The sequence below is a fragment of the Cydia pomonella genome, chromosome 24, assembly GCF_033807575.1.
Source record: "Cydia pomonella isolate Wapato2018A chromosome 24, ilCydPomo1, whole genome shotgun sequence".
Classification (NCBI taxonomy): Eukaryota; Metazoa; Arthropoda; class Insecta; order Lepidoptera; family Tortricidae; genus Cydia; species Cydia pomonella.
The window spans coordinates 10505568-10519585 of NC_084726.1; the positions used below are offsets into that span (position 1 = coordinate 10505568).

Below are 14018 nucleotides of genomic sequence, written 5' to 3' on the forward strand. Positions count from 1 at the left end.
ACACTAGAGGTATAGACATCGGTGCGCGCGGGAACAAGTCGCTACGGGTGTTGCCGCCGCGCCTCCTGCCGCGACGGTTCTCGCTCACTACGAGGGTGCCAGACACTAGAGGTATAGACATCGGTGCGCGCGGGAACAAGTCGCTACGGGTGTTGCCGCCGCGCCTCCTGCCGCGACGGTTCTCGCTCACTACGAGGGTGCCAGACACTAGAGGTATAGACATCGGTGCGCGCGGGAACAAGTCGCTACGGGTGTTGCCGCCGCGCCTCCTGCCGCGACGGTTCTCGCTCACTACGAGGGTGCCAGACACTAGAGGTATAGACATCGGTGCGCGCGGGAACAAGTCGCTACGGGTGTTGCCGCCGCGCCTCCTGCCGCGACGGTTCTCGCTCACTACGAGGGTGCCAGACACTAGAGGTATAGACATCGGTGCGCGCGGGAACAAGTCGCTACGGGTGTTGCCGCCGCGCCTCCTGCCGCGACGGTTCTCGCTCACTACGAGGGTGCCAGACACTAGAGGTATAGACATCGGTGCGCGCGGGAACAAGTCGCTACGGGTGTTGCCGCCGCGCCTCCTGCCGCGACGGTTCTCGCTCACTACGAGGGTGCCAGACACTAGAGGTATAGACATCGGTGCGCGCGGGAACAAGTCGCTACGGGTGTTGCCGCCGCGCCTCCTGCCGCGACAGTTCTCGCTCACTACGAGGGTGCCAGACACCAAAGTCAAAAGACGTTCTAAAAGTTTTAGTCATGTGTCGAAAGATGGCAAAAAGTAGTACAAAGTTTTCTTTGTCAATCTACCTTATTTCAAATTCACTTTGATCTAAGTAACTCTAGTTTTCCTTTTTACGTGTTATATAAGTTTATAAATAATAGTACAACCCGTTACGCCGCAGGCTGCACGCGCTGCGCGGTGGCGCGCAACCCGTACAACGGCTACAAGTACCTGTGCGGCGCCACCCCGCACGGCCTCTTCCTCATGCAGTGGTACGACCCGCTGCACAAGTTCATGCTGCTCAAGGTACCACAATATATCCGTGCCACTCGTCCTTCCGTCCGTCCGTTTTTTCCACTTTTTAAATTATTATTGAAATATATAATTATAATTTTATTCGGGCACAAATTCCATATAGTGTTAGTACATACAAAAAATATTATTTAGCTATCTATCTACAGGCTGTTCATTTAGTCACTTCCAATAATGTACAGGTTGAAAATATAGGTCATACTGAGCAACTTTTACTAAAGGACCTACCCCGAACTCGCAAAAAAAAATTACTCTCCCATACAAAATGTCAAAGTCAGACAGCCAAAATGTATGTAACTTGCAATTTTTATTTTGGGATTTGGGGTTGGTAAATATTATTTATTTCGATGATGCGTTGGGTACATGTAGTTGGTTCCAACGCCTCATCAATGGGCAATCCACTTTGCCGACAAATGTCACTTTTAAATATAATCTAAACTTAATAGCATCGTTCGCCGACGTTTCTGCTAAGAAAAATTAAAAATTTCATTGTATGGGTAGCACATCTTAATTTGTGAATTTCTGATATGACTTGGAAATCCGGTAGCCGTTTAAGAAGTGTGACGTTCTTACGGTAGATGTCGCTAGGGTCCCTTAGACCCATATGGTGGGAACATTTTCTGGTTACGGGCGAGGTCTTGGTGGCTCAGTTGTCAGAGCGCCGGAATATCGATCCAGAGGCCGTGAGTTCAAGTCTCTCACAATACAGTATTTTTACCACTTTTAAATTTATAGTTAGCTTAATAACATTGTTTGCAGACGTTAAATTAATTGGATATATACGTAATCAACTATTACTCATTTAATTTTCATGAGTATGGGGTACTAAAATCGTGTTTTTTAAGCATCGCTCGTGCCGTTTAGAAAAAATAAATAGTTCTTAAAAATGTCAAATGCTGACTGAAAAGTGTGACCAAGGTCTTAAAAGTATCTTTTCAAAATTTAAAATCATTATTCAAACATTGGTTGATATCCGATTGAGCTGAATGCAATATTATGATTATTTATGATGGCATCGAGGTGATCGACCGAGACCGAAGACTGGCATGGAGTAATGAAACCACGCAACCTGTTTGAGTTTGGATTTGTTTTGCTTACTGTTATGTGTAAAAGTAGTTTTAGGTAATATGACGATGTACAATCAATACAAATAAAATGTATTCTATTATATAGCGTTTCAATGAACATCAGATTTTCCAATGTTTATATGCGTTCGCAGAACATAGAGTGCGTGCTGCCGAGCCCGCTGCTGGTGTTCGAGCTGGTGGTGGCGCCGGAGCTGGAGTACCCGCTCGTGTGCGTGGGCGCCGTGCGCCGCCCGCTGCGGCTGTGCTTGCTCAACATTAATTCAGGTACCTACTGTTTTAATACCTCATTTTCATTTTATTTGTATCGTTTTGTCTTCTATGGGCTGTTCGTTTAACCTAGTTACCGAGAGATGGCGTTACTGTGGCTAATAATTCATTGGTTGTATACTCATGACATAAGTAACGTTTAAAAATATCTTGACTTATTTTTTGTAGCAATAGTTTTCTGTATGTTTCGTGGCAATTAAATTGTCAAACCACAACTTTTGCCAGCCAGAGCTAGCGCAGAAATAAACCTTGTATAGTTACATCTACTTCAGTTGTCAAATTCAGACTGAACACCTCAATTACGACTAAAAACGGCTTGGTTTTGCATGCTAATACTAGTTATATATTGTGTAGGTGCGACGTGGTTCCACTCGGACGAGCTGAACATCTGCGGCGGCAGCAACACGGTGCTGCCGCGCGGCGAGCGGCTGCACACGCTGCGCGCCGTCCACCAGATTGATAAGGATACGGTACATATGTCAAATTACTAATACATTATTATTTCCTTTATTTTCTTGGTTAAGGTTTTTTTAAATATTTATATAATAGAAAAAGACGTACAAAAACAATACAAAATGCTTATAAACATTATAAAAAACCCTAACCTAGGTTGCCGCCGCCATTGACATGACTCCTAGCGCCATCTAACGTCGACAAAGGAAAAATCGTGCACTATTAATAGAAATACCATTATTATCAGAGTGTAGTAAATTAAGAAGACTACCAACCCCCATACAACACCTCGAGAATCGTCATATTTTTATTATTATTTGCGTATGAAAACTGTCACCCTTCTGCTATAATATGTATATATATAGTAACAATAAGTATGTAAACTTGGACTTGATTGATCGCAGTTGTAGTCACAAAAGTAGATTAAGAGCATTTTGAGCCCTTCGTAAAGGTTTTAAAATGTTAAATGGCGTCAGTGAATTCATATTTTAATTTTAGGCATATTCTTATTACACACATCCCAAGGCCACAACACGAGCCTTCTTGAGCTTACTGTAAGGCTTAAACAATTTGTGTAATCCTATACTATTTATTTATTTTATTATGATTTAATTGTACTTTTGTGCATATAACAGCGGCCAGGAAAGTCGGGTTTTACGTTTAGAAGTCATAAAATAGCAGTAGTTGACAGATTTTGTGCAGAAAATGCTGAAATGAAAAATAGTAGAAAGTCATGCGAGGAAACCGATTCTGTATGAAAATTGTCTGTCTTGAATATTTACTACCCTCTGGTGTTATGAAAAAAGATGCTAATGATAATTCATTTTATGTTATAGGTGTTGGTGTGTCACGAGAACGTGGTTGATATCATTCCGGTGCTGCCGCCCGCGCTGGACACGCGGCGGGAGGACGAGAAACGGAAGAACAAACTGCTGCCGAGGATAGAATTCGACTTCAATATTGATAGTATATGTGAGTATTCTTTCTTCATTCTTCTTCAAGATCTAAGTTTTCTTCAGTGGCAGTGGCAGTTCTTAGTTTTTTTTTAATTCAGTTTTATTAGCATATACTCATGTAACTAGCATAGCATAGCATAATTGAAGCAAAAACAAAATGAAACGTAAATAATTAAATCTAAGACAAATGTACCGCCGAATTAAGAACCTGCCTTGCGGCTAATGCTTTTGATTTTATACCTTCTATCCATACTTTAAGGTACATAATTGATTACGCGCGCACGTGGAAGTGGTTTACCCAATTTGCCGCTAGATGTCGCTGTGCTACTCCAGATGATATCGTACATCGCGGTGTTAAGATTTTTCCTGATTCAATGACCCTCTCCGAACGAGTTCGTTGCGTTATCGCTTCTCGGCCTTTTGGCTAAGATCAAAGTGTAGTATCTGTTCTTTTCAGCTTAATATCTGAAAGTTCCCTCACTGAGGGACCAGTATATTAAACTGATTTTTGTAAACCGACGGGATGTTCGGGGCTCGCTCCACTCCCGTCACGGGTCGACCCGGCATTGCAGTGCCGCCGGGATTGGCCCACAAATAACTATGAAAATTATTCTACCATCTTTCATAGGTTGATTTCCATACTATGTCTAATCAAATATTAAATTAATGATTGTAGTAAAATTCGGTTAACGAGTCATAAGATGCCATTGGGTCACTGGCTTTTTAGGCCCTTTTTAGGGTTCCGTAGTCAACTAGGAGCCCTTATAGTTTCGCCGTGTCCGTCTGTCTGTCTGTCCGAGGCTTTGCTCCGTGGTCGTTAGTGCTAGAAAGCTGAAATTCGGCATGGATATATTATAAATCAATAAAGCCGACAAAGTCGTAAGATAAAATCTAAAAATTTAATTTTTTTGAGGGTGCCTCCCCTACACGTAAAGTGGGGGTGAATTTTTTTTTTGCTTCAACCCTACAGTGTGGGGTATCGTTGGAAAGGTCTTTCAAAACGAATAGGGGTCTTCAACAAACATTTTTTGATAAAGTGTATATATTCGGAGATAATCGCTCCGAAAGAAAAAAAAATGTGTCCCACCCTCTAACTTTTGAACCATAGGTCCAAAAAATATGAAAAATATCGTGGAAGTAGAGCTTAAGAAAGACATTAAATTAAAACTATAGCGGACATGATCAGTTTAGCTGTTTTTGAGTTATCGCAAAAAGTTTCCCCTTCATAGTAAAAAGACTTACTTTAATTAGGTATTGATTATGCAAATTTGCCTATTTGTTTAACTCGCGTGAAAGGTACCGTTTCATCCCTTGGTTAACAATTTACTATACTTTAAGCTCCAGTTTAGCTTATTGTGACGGAAGAGTAACTACGGAACCCTACACTGAGCGTGGCCCGACATGCTCTTGGCCTTGGCTTGGTTTTTATTATTATATTGTAAGATAATAATGAGTATTTAAGTTAGTATTGTATGTGTCAGTGTGCCTGGCGGACTCGGTGCTGGCGTTCCACCGGCACGGCGTGCAGGGCCGCTCGCTGCGGCACGCGGACGTCACGCAGGAGATCACCGACGAGAGCCGCGCCTACCGCCTAAGGGGGAGCGACAAGTGAGTGTGCCATTTCACTTTTTACTTATTTAAAAGCACAAAAATCTGCCACTCGGAGTTTGTCTGGAAAAAAACACGTAGTTGTCATTTAAATATATTTTCACAAAAATATTTTCCTAATAGTTGTTTAACATTTTTTTTCCTTAATTGGCCGATTTTTTTAAATGAGATTTTCGATATAATTTGAGGGATAGAAAGAGTCCCATATTCTGTACAATATTAGTGCAATGTCACCCTAAAAACTTCCTTTGAGTTTTTCGTAAACTCAACGGTGTATTTGTATTTTTTTATTTATATCAAATATCTTTTATCCCGCCCAGACAGATGTGCTCTTTAAACCAATCAAATTTTATCCAAATGTAACGAAAAAAAAAAGTGCGAGTCGGACTCGCGTACAAAGGGTTTGTATCGGAGCCCCCCTTAAATATTTATTTTATTCTGTTTTTTAGTATTTGTTGTTATAGCAGCAACAGAAATACATCATCTATGAAATTTTTAACTGTCTAACTATCACGGTTCATGAGATACAGCCTGGTGACAGACGGATGGCAAGCGGTGTCTTAGTAATAAATCTCAGTCCAATTCGTAAAAGCTTTTTTGCCTTGAATTAAGAACCCTGTTTGTTCACGTATAATAAACGTTAGAATATGTCCTTTATATAGGTATCTGGGATTTAAGAGGATATTTATGTATAGTAAACATATTTAAAACCATATCCATTGCTTCCAGGGTCGTGGTGCTGGAATCCCACCTGCTGCAAAGCAACACGCTCTCCGGCGACGACGGGAACGACCTCTACATACTCGCGGGCCACGAGGCCTCCTACTAGATAACTACACAGACATAAACCCTGGGTGTTATGAGATAGCTGACACCCATCATTAATACGGATACATACATCCTAGATAATTAAAACGGGTGACTAGCACCTACGGTGAGAACATACATACACCTATACTGAAACGAGTACCTAATACCTAGGGATGGGCGATTTCGCTTCGATTAATCGATTTTACATTAAGTCAAGAAATGTTTTTTTTTTTTCTTAATTTTATCGATTAATCGGACGATTTTATAAAATCTATTAGATAATCAGCTTTTGAATCGCATAGAAATTTTAATGGAAACTGAAAAATAAAAAAATCCTAGAATCACACTTCCACCAAGCCAACACGCTTTCCGGCGACGATGGCAACGATCTACATACTGGCGGGGCACGAGGCCTCCTACTAGATAATACTGATATAGGTAACTTAGAAGAGACAGACATACAGGGGAAATTTTAATTACCAGCCGTACTCTGAGCACTGACTTTATAGATCATACTGAATAACTTTTATTATATTATAACAGTAACAATATTAAAACATGTGCTTCAACAATTTAAAACTAATATTACAAGCTGAAGGCAGATTTTCGTTCGTTTGTCGCGACATCTATTGTCAAGTAGCAGTACTGATAATTCCGCTTCTTGACGACTACGAAAATAATAAGCGTTTTGGTAACAAAACTGATGTATTGGAGTGAGAACTCCATGTTTACTTATTTATTTATGCAGTGAGACGTAAGTGCGTGCTTGGCATTTAAAGGGTTAAAGATAGTTTATTTTCTAAGTAGGCATATTTACAATGCGCTTATAAAGGTCAAATAAAGCTACGCCGGCTCTAACCCTACACCTCTGACCCGAGAAGATTTAAATCCCTCCTAAATTGTAGGAGGTTATCCCAATATGGGACCGAGAAGAAATTCGGCTAAATTGAAATTGTATACTTTTGTTCTGATGTTCGACCAATAAAGCAACCGAATGTACAATTCTTACAGCACTGCCATGTATGGTGACCATTTTATTGAATGGACGTTTTCCGAAAAAAGGTACCACGTTGTCGCTAAGGGTGGTATTCCACCTGTCCATTTTCTTGGTCCAATGTGCTTTGCATCTCACTCTCACATTATGTAAAATGTGAGACGCAAATACACATTGGACCAAGAAATTGGACAGGTGGAATACCATCCTTATGAATGTTTATGATTATGATAAAAGCACCTTTAACAACTAATCACAAGTTACCTTTTACTTGAAAACGACACAATTATAACATAACCGAAAAGCAATAATTATACTTAATACAGCGAATTTCATTTGTATTATAAGTACTTTTCGTGTTTATTAGTGAATAACACTCAACTCAATGCAGGTGTAAAAGTAAACGCATATAAGCGTTATTGGCACTGAATGATTTCAACCATTGTTGGCGAGAATTTGGTGTTATATCTTAAGGCCAACGACATTAAAGTTATCGCGAACTGAATTTCATAAAGTTATAACTATATTAATAATAAAACCATGCTTACAACCTTACAATAAACATACGTAGAAATTATCAATGCCGATAGAGCATTTATTTACTACGGAATTAAACTACGTAAGGTTTTTTTGTTAATATCGCGTAGTCCACTTACGCTCTTCGACGTAAAAGAGACGACTAAATAATACAGAATGTTAATCTTCATACAAAGTTGTGACTGTGAAATAGTCCGAGTTTTTTTTCATGTATTCGTTTCACATCTTGATTATGATCATAATAAAACGCCGTTCTCAGAGTTCACTAGATTGATATTTATAATACCATTATAGGGCGATGGTCTAAAAAAAACCAGCCTATAACACCATCTTTTTGTATTTTATTCTTGTACAGAATTTTCAGGATTGGCGATGAGGCTTGAATTGAGGATTTGTTTTAATCTAGCTCGTTAAAGGGCAAAGCCTCCATAAAAGCTTATATATTCAAAATCTCCTTCTAGCCTTTACTACAAACTTATTGTATTTGCATTTTTAATTAAAATTTTGTCAGCAGAAAAACGTATGCATTTTTCAAATCTGCAGCCTTTTCCTACTTACAAAAAAGGATTATCTGAGTATAAAGTCGTCTCTGGATTTGTAAACTTAGCTAAATGGAGAAAACCTAAAGCAATTAAGAAATCTAGACCTTATTTGATGCAATAAGCATTTCTTAGTGAAAATATTTATTTATTAATAGTACCTCGTAAAGCGTGTAACAACCAAATAATTGTGATTATTATTAATCTTTAATAATATCGGACTGTAAGGGGTAGTAACATCTAATAAAAGACATTACGTAGTACATAAGTAAAACAGTATAAAGAACAAATAAAAACATTGTGAGATCCAGTGGGAAAATCCAGTAAAAAAAAATTATTTAGACCGCTGATTTCATAAAAAACAGTGCTAAAAATCGCCTTATTTTTGACGACTGAAAATGAGTGAGGTGTTCTTTATATTGTTATATTTGTGATATACATAGTTTAACATAGACTTATAAATTAAGGTTATATGTATATTACCGAAACCAGTGGTATGAGGTGTAATATTTCATATTCAGTAATTATATAAAAATAACTTATTATTCAAATTCGTATATATTCAGGCAGCTTTGAGTGACACCTGAGGATATTTTTTTTATTTACATGTGAGAAAATGAAACCTAACACGATTTAACATTAAAGGCTTTGTCTAAAAGATTCAGGGTTTTAAACATATTTTCAAAACGAAAACAGCAACATAAGATGCAAATTGACGATGAAATAATGAAACAATATACAAAAAATACTTAAAAATAGTCATCAAAAGAAGACTGTGGTATCGGTAATATAGTAAACTCGCTTGTGTATTTTGTAAATAATTACGATTATTCCAAACTAGTTTTAGCCGGTTGTATTATATGAATAGCATAGTTATTGTAATTTTAAAATGTATTTAATTTTTTTAATGGAAACCTCATTTTAGTGTCTAATTACTGATGGACTGGTTATGCTGTGAAGTTCTTGCACCTTTTGAAGCCAACTTATGTGGTCGACATAGTTAATGCATTAACAACATACTTTTTATGAAATATTGCGTTCAAAAGTTTTTATCAAGAGCATTTTAAGTGCATTGTAAAGCTTTTTTTATCGATCTTAAATGCTTTTCTTTCATTTAATATTTATTTAGAAAGAGATTCTCGACTGTCATAAAAGTACCTAAATGTGTAATCTGTAATATTATTTATCAGTGGATTCCGTCAGTCTTATAATTTGAGATTATGTATTTAACAGTTTTTTATAATAAGTTTTATAATGTTAACTGAGAATATTTTTGTTCCATCACAGATTTGCTTTCGATAATCCCGTTTATTTATCTCCCGTAATAAACATTTATTTTGTACATTTTTGTTTTGTTTTTATTTCTGCACCTTTTGTTTTACCAAAGACGTTTAAATTTTAAAGACTATAAACTATATTTTTCCTCATCGTCATATTTTTAATGAAACTTATTAGAAGTCTTTAAAGTTTGCTTGTCTCTAGTTTTACCTTAAACTTGTGGAGATACTCACTTGGAAGCTGTATACAAAAAAAGACATGAACATTTCTAAAAGTACAAAAACAGAAGGCAGTATTTTTAATAAATTATGTTGTATAGTAAAAAGGGACCTTAAGACGTAGAAACGATGCTCCAGTATTAATATGAATAGCCTGGGTCCCTTTTTACGCGTAAAGACACATTCAACGTTATATCTTGGATTTGAAAAATAACGTCACCACTACGTGGTCAAAACGTTTAAAAAATATTTTATTTGCATTATGATTATTCGCAATATAAATAAATATATATAGTATATTCAATAAGAAACTATATATCTTCGCTTTTAAAGTTTATCGTAGTTTCTTGATTGCCAAATGAATTACTTAGCGTTAAGGTTCGATTCTATTTCTGGCAGGCAGAGATTTCACTTTCCGTCGCACTAAATTGCACCATAATAACAAGGATAAATAAAGGGTTCAATTCGGAATGTGCATCCTGTCGCGTCTCTTGTCAATTTAACTTTATACCATTATAGTTTATATTGGTGCGTGGCAGAACGTGCGGTGCTGCTTACTGTCAGAAAAGGTATGACACCTTTACACCTCGCGCAGACTGAATAAGGGTCGTATGATTATGACACCAGTCTGATCTGCAGTCGCCAACCAGAAACCCTCACAATCTTTTTACTCATGCTCCTGAGTAAGGCTCTTAAACCGGTTAAATTTCCAAACCGTTATCATGTACTAGTCGCAAAACCTTTTATTTTAGGTTTCGTTCGAAAAACCGTTTTTTTACTGGTTTTTGGAGGAACATTTCAGATTGCCGTTTCATTTGTCAGATCCGGGACTGGGCAGTCAGCATGAGAAAATGTTCAATGGCTGGAAAGTGCAGGGGTCAAAATGTCCATACGAACTGGCTGTCTATGTGGTAAAAAGTATGAACGTTGTAATGCCTTAGTGTCAAAATGTACATATAATCGTGGTCACAATGGTCTAGTGACAAATGGTACACATCTTAAAATGCAAGTACAACAAAAGGGGTGATAGACGAAACGCTTGATTGATATAACGTGCTTAAGTTTAAATGAATAACTGTCAAAAAATTAACTAGACATGAAAAAAAATTGGTGTTTTTCTCCAGCATGTCCACTTTACCACGTGAAACTGCACCACTACAACTGGAGTTAGATGCATATATTGCTGCTTGATTGTACTTTTAAAAATACTAACGGCAATAATCATATGTCGCACTCCAGCGGGCGATATGCGGGCACATCAAAAGTAAGTTTCACATATAAATCAATATATTTTCAAGTTTTCAGAATAAGGTATTTTTACTAAGTGTCCTATGTTATTGGTAAAATACTGTTGTACCAATTTCTTTCCCTCCCCTTTTGTCCGCCACTCGTCGCGGCTCACGACATGTTCCCGCCAGTCTGTACGAAATGTGTAACTCGTCCCGCCATTTTTTTTAACTATAAGTACTAAAAAATCTACATGGGAAAATTCTGATCACGCAAAAGTATGTTATTATTTAGTTTGATGTTGATGAGTACACACACAGGCATGTTTATTTTTAGAAACATGGTTTACTGTCATCCGCGTCTAAGGCAATTTCGTCGAATGAAATTCTGGTTATTCGCGTATAAGGCAATTTGCGTTTCTGGTACTATGCGTAATTTTAACATACCGGCTATTTGCGTAATAAAATTCGGGTAATCTACGTAACTGGTAATTTGCGTACGAAATTCTGGTCATCCGCGTATAAGGTAATTTGCGTTTCTGGCACTATGCGTCTGAACGCTTTTTTTAACCGCCGCAAAACGAAACTGAACAAAAATCTGAGAATTTTTCACTTATAAAAATTATTTCCCTCAAACGTAATGCATTGATCTAGAACTGTACAACTTTTGTAAAATTTGGAGTAAAACCAAACGTTTTAGTTAGAATAAAGCTTTATACCATGTACAAAAAGGAAACATTATTACCGTGATGCATTTACGCATGTGTTCGCGTTGGCTATTATACATTATGGCACTTGTTTAATTGGACCTGAACACATTTTAACTGCCGTCCATTTGAACCATTGCAAATTTTGAAATTTTTACTTTTTGCCATATACACAGCCGGTCCGTATGGACATTTTGACACTAAGGCATTACAACGTTCATACTTTTTACCACATAGACAGCCAGTTCGTATGGACATTTTGACCCCTGCACTTTCCAGCCATTGAACATTTTCTCATGCTGACTGCCCAGTCCCGGAATCTTTAAAACAATAAAAACCGGTTTCTTCCTATGTGAGTGTTTTTACGCGGCACACCACCAGGCCGGATGGCCGTCTAGTCGCTCGTCGAATAAACCGGTTTATTTAGGTCACAATAAAGTTCTTTAAACGTTCGAGTTCTTATGAACGTTCGGAGTAAAACCAAAATAAATCGGTTTATACTGAGAGCCTACCGTGAAACTGTGATACAAAGGCAAATAACGAAAATGCGATTTTCGTGTTTTCGCGGTAGGCCCTTTGATGCTGCCCTTATATGCCAATGGTATGAGAACGGCTTTCATATTGTCAAATTTTCACAGTGACAATGTACAATTTAGCACAGAAATCTAATTCATCAATGAGTACCTAATGGTTGACAACTGTAGAATAGGCTTGATTCCTAATTAGGAGTCGAAATTTACATGTATTTTGTAGATATACGTTTTGAATTAATAGGTTTATAAGGTCGGAAGCGACGTTGAGAACACCATTAGAGTGTAGTCTGCTGGTGCTAAGGATTTAAATAGTTATCTTTTATTCAAAATGAGAAGACATAATTTATTATGGTTACCTACCCATAACTAAACAAAATGTACTATTGAGTGAGGCTAATATATGAAAACTAATATTTCGACTAAAAGCTTACGGTTTACGGTCAAGCATAATTACAAGTCGTACTATACTTATATTGAACAAGTTAAATATGTATTTGGAAAAGTCCTTGACACCAGCAAACTGCTAAATTATATTAACGTAGATAATAATTACCTTTTTAGAGATTAAAAATTATTCAAATCAAAGTCTGGAATAAAGAGTCTATTATTAAAATGTAAAATTACAAAAGTAAATTAAAGAAGTATTAAATTAGTCATGCATGAAAATGTAAACTATTTATACCTGAGCTTGTTTCTTTGTAGGATATGTACTGTCATGATGTCTTCACTAGAGATTCGACCTTATTTTAAAGGCTATAGAGTTCTATATAAATATCAAGCAAGTATGAGTTCATTAACTAGCTTTTAAATCAAGGAAAAGATTATTAGATATACCTACGGCAGTCACTTTCTTAAAGAGCCCAGAACTCCTACGTTTATGTCGCCACACACGCCATGTACAGACCCTAGTGTGCAACCAGGTAAGCTAAACGAATGATAAATACCTACCAAAATTTTCTAAGGCTTGTAATTTTTTTTACAAATGTTTTTCTTCTTCCGTCTAAGCCGTTTCCCATTATCTGGAGTCAGCTCTCCTTGTCTTCTTTCTCCACACAGGACGATTTTTAGTCGTTTCGGCGTCAATATTTGTTTTTCAGGTTATTTTGGATCATTGTCAGCCAAAGAACACAAACAAATGTTAGTACTAAAAGCTAGCTAGACTGGAGTATGGGTATCTTGTAACAATAGTTCTTTAGTGTAGACATCATAGTACCATGTCAGTATGGTAGATACATGGCCAGGCCCCATGAAATAAATTCTGAAAAGAAAATATATGAAGCGGCCTGTACTTGGAAACATTCTAGATGATATAGTAAAACATGTTACTCTCTCTCAATAAGTTCATGGTCCAAGATGCTTTCTAGCTAAATTTTGTTTTTTTTTCTTGTAGAAATAATACAAAATGATTATAGCTTGCATGTTGACCAGACATAGCATACAAATACAATTATTTTTCATAGATTAAGCCTTTCCAATTTTTCTCTATTAAATTAAAATATAGTATTAAAACTGGCTGTCAATAGAATTCATCAATTTTATTGATGAAATTTATTGTTAGTATTAAATATGAAAACTTAAATTCTTGCAATCAAAGATTATAAATTAGAATAGGAGATAGAGATATGATATTTATTTTCGTTATGTGGAGAGTTGGGAGTCATCTGGTGTACATAGGCTAGCGTAGAGCACTGAGGGTGCGGGGTTCATGTTACAATTACAGATTGTTTAAGCAGATTTTATTCCTGAATAAAGTGATGACAAATATCATGTGGTTTTA

At 37.1% G+C, this 14018-nt stretch overlaps 1 protein-coding gene and 1 non-coding gene across 2 annotated transcripts in view; both read left to right on the forward strand.

The window, feature by feature from the left end:
* LOC133531186 (mitogen-activated protein kinase kinase kinase kinase 5) overlaps nt 1–6407 on the forward strand; it is a 62637-nt gene extending 56230 nt beyond the window's left edge. Inside the window, exons 17-22 of the mRNA XM_061869321.1 lie at nt 897–1021; nt 2247–2379; nt 2737–2852; nt 3672–3807; nt 5273–5399; nt 6129–6407. Coding sequence (XP_061725305.1) covers nt 897–1021; nt 2247–2379; nt 2737–2852; nt 3672–3807; nt 5273–5399; nt 6129–6228 — 737 coding nt within the window. The 3' untranslated portion in view covers nt 6229–6407. The remainder of the gene's footprint in view (nt 1–896; nt 1022–2246; nt 2380–2736; nt 2853–3671; nt 3808–5272; nt 5400–6128) is intronic.
* Nucleotides 4196–4388, forward strand: LOC133531241 (U2 spliceosomal RNA). Its single transcript, XR_009801513.1, has one exon. It is a non-coding gene; the product is annotated as a U2 spliceosomal RNA (small nuclear RNA).
* Nucleotides 6408–14018: the final 7611 nt, after the last annotated feature.